This window comes from Erpetoichthys calabaricus, chromosome 2 (genome assembly GCF_900747795.2).
Source record: "Erpetoichthys calabaricus chromosome 2, fErpCal1.3, whole genome shotgun sequence".
Lineage (NCBI taxonomy): Eukaryota > Metazoa > Chordata > Cladistia > Polypteriformes > Polypteridae > Erpetoichthys > Erpetoichthys calabaricus.
The window spans coordinates 203,543,523-203,558,602 of record NC_041395.2 but is presented as its reverse complement, the minus strand read 5'-3'; the positions used below and the strand labels follow the sequence as shown (position 1 = coordinate 203,558,602).

The 15,080-nt window shown below is 38.5% G+C and overlaps 1 protein-coding gene across 2 annotated transcripts in view; it reads right to left on the bottom strand.

Moving 5' to 3' along the window:
- opa1 (OPA1 mitochondrial dynamin like GTPase) overlaps nucleotides 1–15,080 on the bottom strand; it is a 215,802-nt gene that overhangs the window by 173,255 nt on the left and 27,467 nt on the right. For both annotated transcript variants that reach the window (XM_051922224.1, XM_051922225.1), the window contains 3 exons: nucleotides 14,939–15,012; nucleotides 14,089–14,199; nucleotides 3,160–3,213 (listed from right to left, as the gene is read on the bottom strand). In XM_051922224.1, the coding sequence (XP_051778184.1) occupies nucleotides 3,160–3,213; nucleotides 14,089–14,199; nucleotides 14,939–15,012 (239 nt within the window). The remainder of the gene's footprint in view (nucleotides 1–3,159; nucleotides 3,214–14,088; nucleotides 14,200–14,938; nucleotides 15,013–15,080) is intronic.

The following is a 15,080-nucleotide window of genomic DNA, read 5'->3' as shown; positions in this document are numbered from 1 at the left end:
GAGATTGATTTAAACATATGAAGGGGTGTCTGACTGGAAAAATGGTTCCATGGCAAATCTCTGTAGGCACAACAAAGAAAGGAAAAAAAAAAAAAAAAAAAAAAAAAAAAGGAAAACTCTCAGGAGGGACCCCAACACTGGCAAAAAAGAGAAACCCATCTGCAATTAGGAGGTAGCAAACGTAGACCCTATAAAGTGAGGTGACCCAGAAGTGCACTGGTGTGGGTAACACTTTAAGGGCAAATTAGGTCAAGAGGAGAAATATGTGCTTATCTCACATACCATTACCTACTGGATTGCCTTCCCTCTAAAGAGAATATCTGAATATCTGTCCAGTGAAAGCTTAGGAGCATGAGGAGTACAAAGTGACCTTGCCAACAAATGACTGTATAGGGCCATTAACTGGAGGCAATTTGCCCAATTCAGTGCTAGATCAAGGAGGACTGGCAGAAGACCAGTGCTCTTCCACAGAACCCATAGAGGACAGCATACAGCATTTATATTAGGGTACTGCCAACAGAACAGCTGTGTGGGAGACCTGGCCTTGGCCAACTGAAGGGGTGCAGTATAACCCACTGTCTCTAAAGTAAATTTTTGATTGGTGTCTTTGAAGGAAAATTACCACCAATTACACTATCCTTTAAAGACATGGCTTGGCAGTATTTGAACACATTCCATTTTCTTTCATGAAAGTACTTTCCAGAAGTGGTTTATTTTACAACCAGTAAATCTCCGATTCTCTAAAGAATCGCAAATCCAAGAATGGCAATTACTTTCTGTTTCCTCCGATCTTTGGAGGGATGAAAAATCATGGAGGGTGGGAGTGTCCTGAGAAAGTTTTCATCCAATTAAATAAACATATTTGAACTAAAGCTGTTTCTTTTTGGAGCTGTAACTCCTTTGGTTCTGGTGTTTCAGAAGCGTGTTGTAGGCAGCTTTGTTCATTGTTTTTATCCATGTGGTCTCGTTTTTGTTTTTCTATGGGTGCGTCGTTAGGTAGAAGTTATTTGCTGTTAGGAATCATAATTGAACTTTTAACACTGAATTACCTTAATGTGATTCAAATAAGCCACACTGACAGCTGCCACACAGAGTGCTGGCACAGTGGATTAGAGCACACTGACTGCTGGCACTGTGTAGTGGAGTAGCTGCTGACACTTTGGAGTGGAGAACACTGACTGATGGAACTGTGGAGTGGAGTACTGCTGGCACTGTTGAGGCACACTGACTGTTGGCACTGTGGAGTGGAGAACACTGACTGCTGGCACTGTGGAGTAGCTGACTGCTGGCACTGTCAGTAGTCACCACTACCTCAAGTTTAAATACATAGACATATATAGATAGACGCCGCATTCACTGTGTTTCCCAGTCGAGTGTCAGCCTTATTGCGATTGGCAAAAGTGCCATTTAAACTAATACAGGTAGACGTGAAAACTGGGTTTTCTGATTAAAAAACAACATTTAAAACAGTATCGTTTACATACAACAGATTTTGGCAAATTGTTTAAATGCAATTATTTATATCCATTTATACAGTAATAATGGCAATTATTAAACAATAATAATAATAATTATTATTATTATTAAATAATTCCTCCCATATAAGTAACATTTCTCGGGCTGCCTTCTTCCATCTCTGAAACATTTCTAGACTTCGTCCTGTTCTTACGCAACACAGTCATTTGTCTTACTCAAAGGAAACTGAGAATACAAGTTTAAAGGAATACTCCACCCAAAAATATTTGTTTACATGTTACTTATCCCATGTAGTTTGTAGTGATGGGTAAGAAAAAAAAATTAATCTCATGCTCTGATGCAGAATGAAGATTCCAGCACTGTGCCTCCTCTCTGCACAGCACTCCCAGTACCAGCGTACAAGCCAGAGATGATATCGATCAACCTTGAGGGGATCCTGAGAAGTCTCAGTATGTCCCACAGGGCAGCCTGATCAATTGAGTCGAGTGCTTTACAAAAATCGACAAAGGCTGCAAAGAAACTGCCAATATTCTTGTTTGTGCTCCATGAGAACCCTCAGTGTCAGGATGTGGTCGATGGTAAACTTCTTAGACATAAAACCAGACTGCTCTGGTCGCTGGTAGGTATGCTAGTGATCACGGATCCTATTGAGGACAACCTTAGCAAGGCCCTTATCGAGAGCACTGTTATCCCCCTGTAGTTGCCACAATCCGGGCAATCACACTTCGCTTTCCGGATAGGGACGTCATGTCCTATTTTCCAGTCAGTTGGGATGATGCCAGTCTCCCAAATGGTGCAAAGATTGCTTGCAATACCTGGAGGACAGCCTTACCACCAGCCTGGAGAAGTTCACCCCAGATACCACAGACCCCCTGCAGCCTTCCCTACCCTCAGCTGGTTCACTGGTTCAATCTCTCAGTGAGACTGGGTGGTTCACAGGTAATTGGAAGATCAGCCTCAAGAACTGTGGACCCAGAGATATCCAACATCCTTGCCAGGGGATCTGCTTTAAACAGCTGCTCAAAGTAGCCAGCCCAGTGGGTTACCACTGCAGTATCATCTGTAAGAACCGTTCCATTAGTCGCCCTGACTGTGACTCTCTTAGGAACAGATTCGGATGTACGGAATGCTCTGATTCATCTGTAAGCAGGATGTGGGTCACTAGACCATAGATGGTGTGTCAATTGCTTACAAATTCCTCTAACAAATGCCTCCTAATCTGCCCTCAAAGTCGCCCTTCTCAGTTTCCAGTACAGACCGGAGTTGCCATCAAGCCGTGCGTTATGACTCCTCTCGATGATATCCAGAGTGCCCTGTGAGATGAAACACCTCCTTGTGGGAACACTGGTAAAGTCACACACAAATATAAAAGGTCACACATACAAATTTGAAAATAAAGAGAAAAAAAAGAAGATCAGACAACAAGTGGTAGAGTAATGCAAAAGTGTTCAGACAGGCAAACTGAAACCTATTAAGGCACATTTCAATGGTTAGCAAAACATTAAAAAATATATAATTGAGTTTTGCTCTATTATTAAAAAGAAAACAATCTATCTTTTTCAGCAACCCTATATGTGATCCATAGATGACCAATATGCAACTACTTCACAGCATTAAAACTGCAACTACATATTTTCTCAAATAATAGAAACCAAAACATGAATATTGCAGTTTCTCCTGTACCTGAGTCCTCAAAAGTTCTTCTTGCAGCTTCTCTGCTCTCTCTTTGTCAGAAACCTGCAAGACAACATTAAGTTATGTTTTGAAACATATATAATAACAGTAATAACTGAGAAGATATGTTACATGAAAGTATCTCAAACAGAAAATTTCCAAAATGTATTTAATCAACAATAAGGAACATTTTGCTATTACTAGATTTGATTGCTTACCTTGTGAAGTAATATTAAAAACGCATACATCTTAAAACAGAATAATTTATTAAAAAAAAGCTATTTGTGAATGGAATATGGAACTTTTCATTAACAGGGTCAATATGAATATTTTAAAAATGGGACGGTACAATACATTATTGATCACATTTAGAAGACCTGTTTAGTCTCAGGGACAGAAAAAACTGTTAAGTTACCTACACAAGAACTTTTCCTCAAATTTACAAAAACATAAGAAAATAAGCTGATTTTTGTAGTTGCAAGGTGCTTAAAATATAGCATAGATGATTACAAAAAAATCAGTTAATTTTAATGAAAAATACCACAGCAAATTTTTGTTAACAACTTCTTGTTACGAAGAATGATGCACACAGTTGTCCAAAACAGTAAGTTAATACAACAGGTGGCATAATTTTTAAAAAGATGTTCCTCTTCATTGTATAATGTGTTGTATATTTAGCACATACACTATTTCTTAAACATGCCATGTGTACATTGTTAAGTTTAAAATATTTAGAAGCAATTTTCTATCTTAGAATAAGGTACTTATAAAATATTTAGTTTAACAAAGCCCGATGCTGAGAATTGTAATGACGAGACTCTAGCGCCTGCATTTCGCAGTGCATGTAACACTCACAAATTGCTCAAATAAAGGGCTTAGGAGTGGGGTAAAAACGCTCCTTTGAATTTCTACAGATGACACATGCTATATTTGTCTAAGCACAGATTTCAACTGAATAACATTTGACAAAATATAAGTAGACCTTATTTATCACCCAGTAAACACTGCAACCCCTGCGTATACTTTCCCCCTATTCAATACTTATGTATTTAAGGGTGTGCAGCTCAGCCACAAACATTTAACTGTAGCTTATTAATTGCTTTTCTATTTTGCTATTTAGAGATAAACTACATTTTCTAAGTTTTAAAAATATACTTGTTTATGCTGGTTCTATACATATTATACTTGCATAATGTCAACATGACTCAAAAGCCTTTTGTCTGCTAATGCAATTAATTTGCAAAACTATTTTATTTTACTCAAGTCTTTGCTATCTCAAATTATACTTTGTAATGATTAACTACATTCTGCATTGTCAACTACTGCTGTGGGCTGGCACCCTGCCCAGGGATTTGTTCCTGCCTTGCGCCCTGTGCTAGCAGGGATTGGCTCCAGCAGACCCCCGTGACCCTGTGTTAGGATATAGTGGGTTGGGAAATGACTGACTGACTGCATTGTCAACTAATATTTAGAGATGATTTTGATTACTTGCTTACCATGTACTCTTTGTCTGGATGTCATTTTTTTTTTTTTAATATTTTAGTTTTTGAAATATACTGATTAATTCAGTGATGGACACAGTTTAATAGGCTAAGATGAGTATAGTCAATAACCTTTTAATAACAAACTAAATAATATAGCAGCCTTATTGATTTCAAATTGAAATAAGTATATTGCACATGTAGCAATAAAAATATTTTGAGTTTTCATCATAAGTTTAAATCTCATTGCAGGGAGGGAAAGTATGAGGCATCAACTCAGTTTCCTAGAAGTGGACAATAATAAATATGGCAAGCTGCTGTGTTTACTTAGATATTGGTTTAAAAATTAAAATGCTTTCATAAGTTGAAATCCAGATGACACTGGATCCTTCTGTTGTATTTGTTTTATGTTTGGAATTCTTTCATTTAATCAAAATATTGACAGTTGCACTTCTGCATGTAAAGTTTTCTACCAAGTTCATTTTTAGAACATGAAAAATATTTTTTAAACAAAATCTAAATAAAGAATATCACTTACTAGACCACTGCCTATGCCAACAGACAAAATACCACAATTTTGTATTTCATTTTAAATATACTTAAATTATTTACCATCACAAAAAGTAATAATCAAAAATGAGATTTTGTAGTGCATCAGTTGCAGTTAATATAAAAATGTTAACCTCAACAAACCAAACAGTAACTTCTCAATAGCAGCTCACAGGCAAATATAAAAATCCACATAATGAAAACTGATAATTATTAGTATTACTGATGGCAAAAAACTTGAGTGAATATGCTACAGCAGTTATCTATCATTATTTTCACTGCCTCATTATGGTTATTTTCACCACAGGCCTATATTGTTTCATAAACACTTGAGGACATTAATTATGACAGCAAATCCTTCTGTATTTTCATAATGAAGAAGAACCAGCAGGAGGCATAATACCACATTGATAGCACTTTTCTGTGCATATGAGGTGTTGGGGTCTCGGTTTACTTTCCAATCTCATCTTCATTTGTTGTATTCCAAGTCTAAGACTTGTGGTATATGTGTGGTTGTGCACTATAAAGGTACTGGTTACCAACCCAAAGATGTTTTCTGCCTTGCAACCAGTGCTGCTAGAAACGGTTGCTACAACCTGTAACCCAGTAATGGAGTGGGGTCAAACAGCATTCTATTCTGCTTACATTCCATACATGTCAATGGTGTGCTGGCCAAATACTGTATGCCGGACACATTAAACATGGCATAAATATGTATTTAAGTACACATGCAGTGAGTACTGGTGACACCACTCTGGTATAACACATTAAGTTGTTGGTCCCTTTTTGCAGAGCTCCAACATACAAATATGGAGACATCTCTGAATGTGGAAACAATTCTGGTTTTAACACTAGAAGTGACCCCAGAATGGGGTTTAAAGACAGCCCAACCATGAAGGTATGTGCAGTGTAGAGATGGGAGGACTGTGGCCAAAGTCCTGACAAGCACGAGAAAGAAAGAGCAGAGAGAGACAAGAGGCAAGTCAAGGTATAAATTGCACATTGTGGGAAAGCAGTCCAGCCATTAACCAGTGATGATTCCAGAGGCCCTATATTATGTTGTAGTAAGAGTTTCTCATTGTGTATGTCTCTTGTGCTGTATATTCTTCAGTACAAATTTTTCATTAAAACACTTTGGCCTTCTTGGGATCTGGGATGAATCAACAGAATTCCTTTATCTCCACAAGCCATTATATTTTCCTTTAAAATAAGAATTTTTTTAAAAGTCAGTACACTTTCTTTAGATCAGATTTCAGCTTATATTATGTACAGGTATTAAATGTGTAATCGTGCGTATAAAGCTGTAAACATTACTCAGAGTGAATGTGCAAAACAGCTTACAGCATAAATTTAACTTTAATAAGTAGGAAGCTTTTGATCAAGAATTAACTTTATGTTTCACTCACTAAGACATTTGATTTTCTGTGTTCTCAGATACCTGAACTTTTTTTTTTCTTGATTTTAATTAAAAGCAGATAATATTCTATACAGTCAAGTCAAAGTTAAAGATAAGCAAAGCAAAATTCAACTCCCATCCAAGAGAAAGAGAGGAGAGACAGCAACCAAAACTATTCCATAAAAGGAACAAGAAAGGAAGGGTATCATTTTCCCCAAAATAGAAGCTTAATCTAAAATGTTATTGATTAGATGCTACCATGTTTTAAGAAAGTTTTGAACAGATCCTCTAAGTGAGAATTTGATTTTTTTCCAGTTTCAAGTAGTATAGATCATTAGTTACCCACTGACTTACAAGTGGTGGGGGGGATTCTTCCAGTTGAGCGAAAAATCCAAACAAATAGATTGTAATGTAACATACAACACATTATTATCTATAATAATAAAAGGCAAAGCCCTCACTGACTGACTGACTGACTCACTGACTCACTCATCACTAATTCTCCAACTTCCCGTGTAGGTGGAAGGCTGAAATTTGGCAGGCTCATTCCTTACAGCTTACTTACAAAAGTTAGGCAGGTTTCATTTCGAAATTCAAAGCGTAATGGTCATAACTGGAACATATTTTTTGTCCATACACTGTAATGGAGGAGGCGGAGTCACGTATCGCGTCATCACGCCTCCTACGTAATTACGTGAACTAAAAAGAAGGAAGAGATTTACAGCACGAGTCACACGCGGGAACGAAGGTAAATGACGTTAATTTTTGACTGTCTTTTAATACTGTGTAAGCATACATATTAACACATGTGCAATTAAACGTGTGCATTTATGGGGTGATTTCTCAGGCTTAAAAGCTCACATTTTATCAAACGCGGGAACAAAGGTAACTGACGTTGTTCACTGTCTTTTAATACTGTGTAACCATACATATTAACACATGTGCAATTAAACGTGTGCATTTACGGGGTGATTTCTCAGGCTTAAAAGCTCGCCTTTTACTAAAAAGGTAAATGCAAAACTATTTTCAATCGGTTTATTGAAACGCTCCCGTTAAGGATTGCAATAACATATTCGCGAGATAAAAGAACGAAGTAGGGGGAAATGGAGGAAGAGCCGCGAACAGCTAAGAGCAAATAATTAATTAAACAATTGAGAACGGAGCGAGTTAAGCATACAAGCATGTTCATAAGGGAAAGAAAGCACGGTGTAAAACGTAAGTTTAAATTAAGTTTATAGAAACGCTCCCGCTGCGGATTGCAATAACATATTCGCGAGATAAAAGTTTAATGAGAAGACACGAGGTATAAACGAACCACACGCCGTGGCGCAACGTTAGGGGCAACAGTTTCAACCATTCTATGATCTGCTTCTCGCAACTGAAAGACGGCACATGGCGGATGTTAGCCGACTTGCTGACCGCAACGTTAGGGGCTTCAACTATGGCGCTGACGCCACATCTCAGTGCCAACACTTTGCAGACTGTACTTAAAAGACACGCCCTCCTCACTGGACAGTTAAAAACACCAATCAAACTAACGATGACATCAAGTATTACCCAATCAAAAGTAGGAAAGGAGGCATCTTCATAAAATGCGTGTGGGATGATTTGCATGAGACGCTGCTTTAAAAAAAAAAATGATAAAAAAAATACGGGATAAATCCCGTACAGTATTGATTCAAAACGGGACGCGCAATTTCATTCTCAAACGCGGCACGATTCCGTATTTTAAAGGACGGGTGGCAACCCTACAGTGCCAGGTAACCACCCATACAATCAGATTGTGATTCAGACTAGGAATGCAATGAATGTAATTACCCCGATCTACATACAAGGCGAAAGTCTTGCAACATTCAAAGATGATGGTTTGGGATAAGTACACCATACAACATAAAAGAGCTTATGAAGCCTTGAACCGAAAAAAGCAAGATCTCAGAGATCGTAAAAAAAAAAAAATAGGAGGTAATGTCGTTTTACTCGCTGTAGATTTTAGTCAAACATTACCAGTTATTCCACGAGGGAGACCAGCAGATGAACTCAACGCGTGTTTAAAATCCATGCTTCTCCCACGCTCGGTTATATGTCGCGTGTTCTCCGGTAGGTGCACCAAAAAATGTATACATTTAAGCATGTAATGGGCAAACAAAAAATGAGGTATACCCGAAGGCACTGCAGTAGTACTTAATGTAACTTTACTTCTTAAATGTTAATGTTTTACTGTTTAATAATTTATACGCTTCTTATATGTTGTTCAAATTCTTTTATCAAAATACCACTGACAGCGCAATGCACGATAACATGGAGTGAATACACCATACGCATCCGCCCACGGCTGCCCTGCTGTGCGCAGATAGGAGTTGATTCTACAATAAAATAAAATAAAGATAAAAAGAGTAAAACAATCATCACCCATAAACCGTGTGTGTGTGTATATATGTGTATATATATATGTTGATATGTGGATGTGTATATGTATATATATATATATATATATATATATATGTAGATATGTATATATATGTGTATATGTATATGTATATATATGTTTATATGTGTGTGTGTGTATTTTATATATATATAAAACACAGCAACACTCATAACAATGACAACACAATTACATTGACAATCATGTTACGTTATTTTTAGAATGTTTCCTTTACTTTTTCATAACCTCTTTAACACACTACTTCTCCGCTGCAAAGCGCGGGTATTTTGCTAGTTACATAATAAATTTCAACATGCATCTTCTTGGTGGTTCAAGGGAAAACAACATAAGCTGCCATGTGCAAGTAAAAGAACAATGGTAAACTAATTATTACTATTAATTTATATTTGCCTGCTGAGTTTTTTCACCCCAAGGAGATTAACATGACTTTAACAACGTTTCTTTTTTTAACAATTAGAGCGCAGCCATTTTGAACTAATTTGCTCATGGTCACAAAATGAGTCACAGCTGAGAACTGAACTAGCCACCCTGTGGTTTAAAATTTAGTACATTAACCACTACATCATAATGCATGCTTATGAATTCACCAGTAAAATTAGCGATATCCACTGAAGACTGCTCTTCAGTATTTCTACATAAAGCATACTTTAACTACCTTTTCATCCCACTGTCACCTTGGCAAACACTAATGCAGAAAATCAAATAATATACAACATTATAAATAAAAGTCATTGAAGGTAAAGGTAATATAGCTTATATAAGTCAAAATGCATTACGCATTTCAAAACAAATGCAATCAAAATGTCATGTTCAATCCTTGTCTTCACCTGACTGTCTTGTACAGTATCATAGAACATTTCAAAATTTTTGGCCATTTAATAATGAATAGATCAGGGGTGGGCAAAGTCATTCCTGGAGGGCCGCAGTGGCCGCGGGTTTTTGTTCCAACCCAGTTGCTTAATTAGAAAACAATCCTTGCCAATAATTACATTTCATGGCTTGTTAGTGCTTTAACTCTGTTATGTCAAGTCATTCTCGTATCCTAGATTTTTTTTTCCATTCTAAGGATATCATTCAGATACTTTGAAGTGTAAAACGGATGGGCAATTCTCAATCCTTCACTTTTTTCTTTTCTCTTTCCTTCCAAGTATTTAATTAAACCAAATAGTGCATGATAAATACACACAGGTGTAAAGGGTAACAAGCAAAATGGATAACTGCTGGTTTCTTTTGTCATTTGCATCTTATTGCTAATAAGGAGCAATTAAAACCGAGAATGCAGCTGTTTAAGACTTAAATAAGCAATAAGGGTTCAAAATCTTAACAAGGGAGATAACTAAAATGAAGCAGAAGTGTTTCTAGAGCAATAAGTGCTTCTTATTAAACAATTGGGTTGGAACAAAAACCTGCAGCCACTGCGGCCCTCCAGGAATGACTTTGCCCATCCCTGGATTAGATACATATTCATATCATTCAGATTACCTTTTCATTTTATTAATAGTGTTGTAAATTAATGTGTGTTTGCTGTTAAATAATCATTGCACTGTAAGTCTATATTCTTAGTCTTTTATCATGTCAATTATCTAACCCAGCCACAGGGGATGCACAAACCAGTGTGTTTCTTTGTGCCGGTCCCAAGCCCGGATAAATGGGGAGGGTTAGGTCAGGAAGGGCATCCGGAGTAAAATTTTGCCAAATCAATATGCGGACAACAATACAAATTTCCATACCAGATCGGTCGAGCCCCGGGTTAACAACGACCGCCACCAGTACTGTTAGTCAACAGGGTGCTGTCGGAAATTGGGCTACTGTTGGCCGAAGAAGAAGAGGGGTGAGACGTGTCCGGAGGCAGGAGGGGAGGAGGAAAGTAAAGAGGGTGGAACCGAGGATAGGAACTTTGAATGTGGGCAGTATGACTGGTAAGGGAAGAGAGTTAGCCTATATGATAGAGAGAAGGAAGGTTGATATATTGTATATGCAAGAGACTAAATGGAAGGGGAGTAAGGCCAGGTGGATCAGAGGTGGATTCAAATTGTTCTATCATGGTATGGATGGGAGGAGAAATGGAGTTGGGGTTATTCTGAAGGAACAGTATGTCAAGAGTGTTTTGGAGGTGAAAAAAGTATCAGACAGAGATGATGATTATGAAGCTGGAAATTGGAGGTGTGATGATGAATGTTGTTAGTGCATATGCCCCGCAAGTTGGGTGTGCAATGGGTGAGAAAGAAGATTTTTGGAGTGAGTTGGATGAAGTGATGAACAGTGTACCCAAGGGACAGAAAGTGGTGATTGGAGGGGATTTCAATGGACATGTTGGTGAAGGGAACAGAGGAGACGAGGAGGTGATGGGTAGGTATGGTGACAAGGAGAGGAATGAAGAAGGTCAGAGGACAGTGGATTTTACCAAAAGGATGGACATGGCTGTGGTGAATATGTATTTTAAGAAGAGGGAGGAACATAGGGTGACGTACAAGAGTGGAGGAAGATGCACACAGGTAGATTACATCCTATGCAGAAGAGTCAATCTGAAGGAGATTGAAGACTGCAAAGTGGTTGCAGGGGAAAGTGTAGTTGAGCAGCACAGGATGGTGGTCTGTAGGGTGACGTTAGAGATCAAGAAGAGGAAGAGAGTGAGGGCAGAGCCAAGGATCAAATGGTGGAATTGAAAAAGGAAGACTGCAAGGTTGAGTTTAGGGAGGAGGTGAGACAGGCACTGAGTGGCAGTGAAGAGTTACCAGACAGCTGGGAAACTACAGCAGATGTAGTAAGGGTGCTAGGTGTGACATCTGGAAAAAGGAAGGAGGAAAAGGAAACCTGGAGGTGGAATGAGGAAATACAGGAGAGTATACAGAGGAAGAGGATGGCAAAGAAGAAGTGGGATAGTCAGAGAGATGCAGAAAGTAGACAAGAGTACAAGGAGATAAGGTGCAAGGTGAAAAGAGAGGTGGCGAAGGCTAAGGAAAAGGCGTATGATGAGTTGTATGAGAGGTTGGACACTAAGGAGGGAGAAAAGAACCTGTACCGATTGGCTAGACAGAGAGACCAAGCTGGGAAAGATGTGCAGCAGGTTAGGGTGATAAAGGATAAAGACGGAAACACACTCACAAGCGAGGAGAGTGTGTTGAGCAGATGGAAAGAGTACTTTGAGAGGCTGATGAATGAAGAGAACGAGAGAGAGAAGAGGTTGGATGATGTGGAGATATTGAATCAGGAAGTGCAATGGATTAGCAAGGAGGAAGTAAGGACAGCTATGAAGAGGATGAAAAATGGAAAGGCCGTTGGTCCAGATGACATACCTATGGAAGCATGGAGGGGTTTACGAGAGATGGCAGTGGAGTTTTTAACCAGATTGTTTAATGGAATCTTGGAAAGTGAGAGGATGCCTGAGGAGTGGAGAAGAAGTGTACTGGTGCTGATATTTAAGAATAAGGAGAATGTGCAGGACTGCAGTAACTACAGAAGAATAAAATTGATGAGCCACAGCATGAAGTTATGGGAAAGAGTAGTGGAAGCTAGGTTAAGAAGTGAGGTGATGATTAGTGAGCAGCAGTATGGTGTCATGCCAAGAAAGAGCACCACAGATGCAATGTTTGCTCTGAGGATGTTGATGGAGAACTTTAGAGAAGGCCAGAAGGAGTTGCATTGCGTCTTTGTGGACCTGGAGAAAGCATATGACAGGGTGCCTCGAGAGGAGTTGTGGTATTGTATGAGGAAGTCGGGAGTGGCAGAGAAGTACGTAAGAGTTGTACAGGATATGTACAAGGGAAGTGCAACAGTGGTGAGGTCTGCGGTAGGAGCGACGGATGCATTCAACCTGGAGGTGGGATTACATCAGGGATCAACTCTGAGCCCTTTCTTATTTGCAATGGTGATGGACAGGTTGACAGACGAGATTAGACAGGAGTCCCCGTGGACTATGATGTTTGCTGATGACATTGTGATCTGTAGCGATAGTAGGGAGCAGGTTGAGGAGACCCTGGAGAGATATGCTCTAGAGAGGAGAGGAATGAAGGTCAGTAGGAACAAGACAGAATACATGTGTGTAAATGAGAGGGAGGTCATTGGAATGGTGAGGATGCAGGGAGTACAGTTGGCGAAGGTGGATGAGTTTAAATACTTGGGATCAACAGTACAGAGGAATGGGGATTGTGGAAGAGAGGTGAAAAAGAGAGTGCAGGCAGTTTGGAATGGATGCAGAAGAGTGTCAGGAGTAATTTGTGACAGACGGGTATCAGCAAGAGTGAAAGGGATGGTCAACAGGATGGTAGTGAGACCAGCTATGTTACATGGGTTGGAGACAGTGGCACTGACCAGAAAGCAGGAGACAGAGCTGGAGGTGGCAGAGTTAAAGATGCTTAGATTTGCATTGGGTGTGATGAGGATGGATAGGATTAGAAATGAGTACATTAGAGGGTCAGCTCAAGTTGGACGGTTGGGAGACAAAGTCAGAAAACAGGAAGGCCTAAACGAAGGTTTATGGATTCGGTGAGAGAGGACATGCAGGTGATGGGTGTAACAGAACAAGATGCAGAGAACAGAAAGATATGGAAGAAGATGATCCGCTGTGGCAACACCTAACGGGAGCAGCCGAAAGAAGAAGATCGTGTCAACTAACTGCAAAAAATTTGAACAATTCATGTCAATATTACAGTTCATTATTTAAAATAAATTATTTTTGTATTAAAGTATCCAAATGGGCAGTTACTAACAGCATCTTTTATGTACAATCATAATTTTGACTTTGTTAGATTTTTTTTTTGTACAACAGTGATAAACGATCAATCTCACATCATCTAATTTATCAATAATATAGCATACAATTTGATCAGCCTTTAAATACTATAGGAAAAATTTGAAATATAAAAAAATGAATAAACACAACTGCTTTAAATAAAAGCATTCAAGCTATTTCTTTATTTAACTTTGAACACCACAAAATCTGAAATGCTAGTGTCAGTGCAGCTGCCCAAATTTTCTAAACTATATTCTTCTGTAGCACCCTAAAAACTCCTATTTAGGCAATGACTCAAATGTTGGGCTTGCATTTGCTTCTTAAAACCCATCACCTTGTGTTTTGGCTGGAAAGTGCTGGAATTATACTGCCCCGTGGCCCTGCGAGCTTCTTCTTCATGCGCCTGGATTTGTTGCTGTATTAGAAGCAGTTCTCCAAGTAGGCCCTGCCATGAGTTTGCAAAGGAAAGGGTAGGATGGGGACAGGGATGAAAGAAAGAAAAAAAAAATAATAATAATGAGGATAAAAAAAAAAAGACTAAATAAAAAAAAAATGAGGAGGGAGATACAAGTGCACAAAAAAAATCACAAAGGACAGGTGACTTTTTGGGAAACATTTGGCAAAATGGTTTGAGAAATACAGCACTACTTTCCTTCTTTAATGTACTGGGTACGCCGTCCTGAAAATGTCTTATGTTTAGAGTTATTGATTACGACTGAAGTATCCTTGGTTCCCTAAAGTGATGTTACTAGACGGAGACCAAAACTGCCCTAACAAAACTTAGCAGAACACACAATTATCACCATCTTCAATACATGATTTATTTGATTTATGATGCTTATGCAAAACACAAACACAACTTTACCAAAAAAAAAATCCTCAAACATAATTTGATAAAATTACTCTTGGGTGACTACATGTTGCAATAAAAGTGATATTTCATTACTTAAATTATTTAAATAAAATGTCAGTTTATTTTTTATACTGTATGTTTGTATTAACAATACACGCTAAACCTGAGGGAAAACGAAATCTCAGTTAATTTGTGGACATGGGCTTGTTGGGCCAGTGCTAGCACTTGCAAGTTTTTAACACTTCACTGCCCAATTTAAACAGTAAAATCTCCATTTTTTCACTACCCTGAAATTTTGATTCACAATGTACTCACAGCAGGTAATACTTGCCTTTTTAAACTGCTTGTCACTGCCTTCAAAGCCATGCTTGTCCGTAGACTTAAACACTGATTCTTGTGAAGATTCTGTATAAGGAAAAAAAATCTGTTATCACTTAAGAAAAATCCAGAAAACATTTCTAAAGGCCAGACAA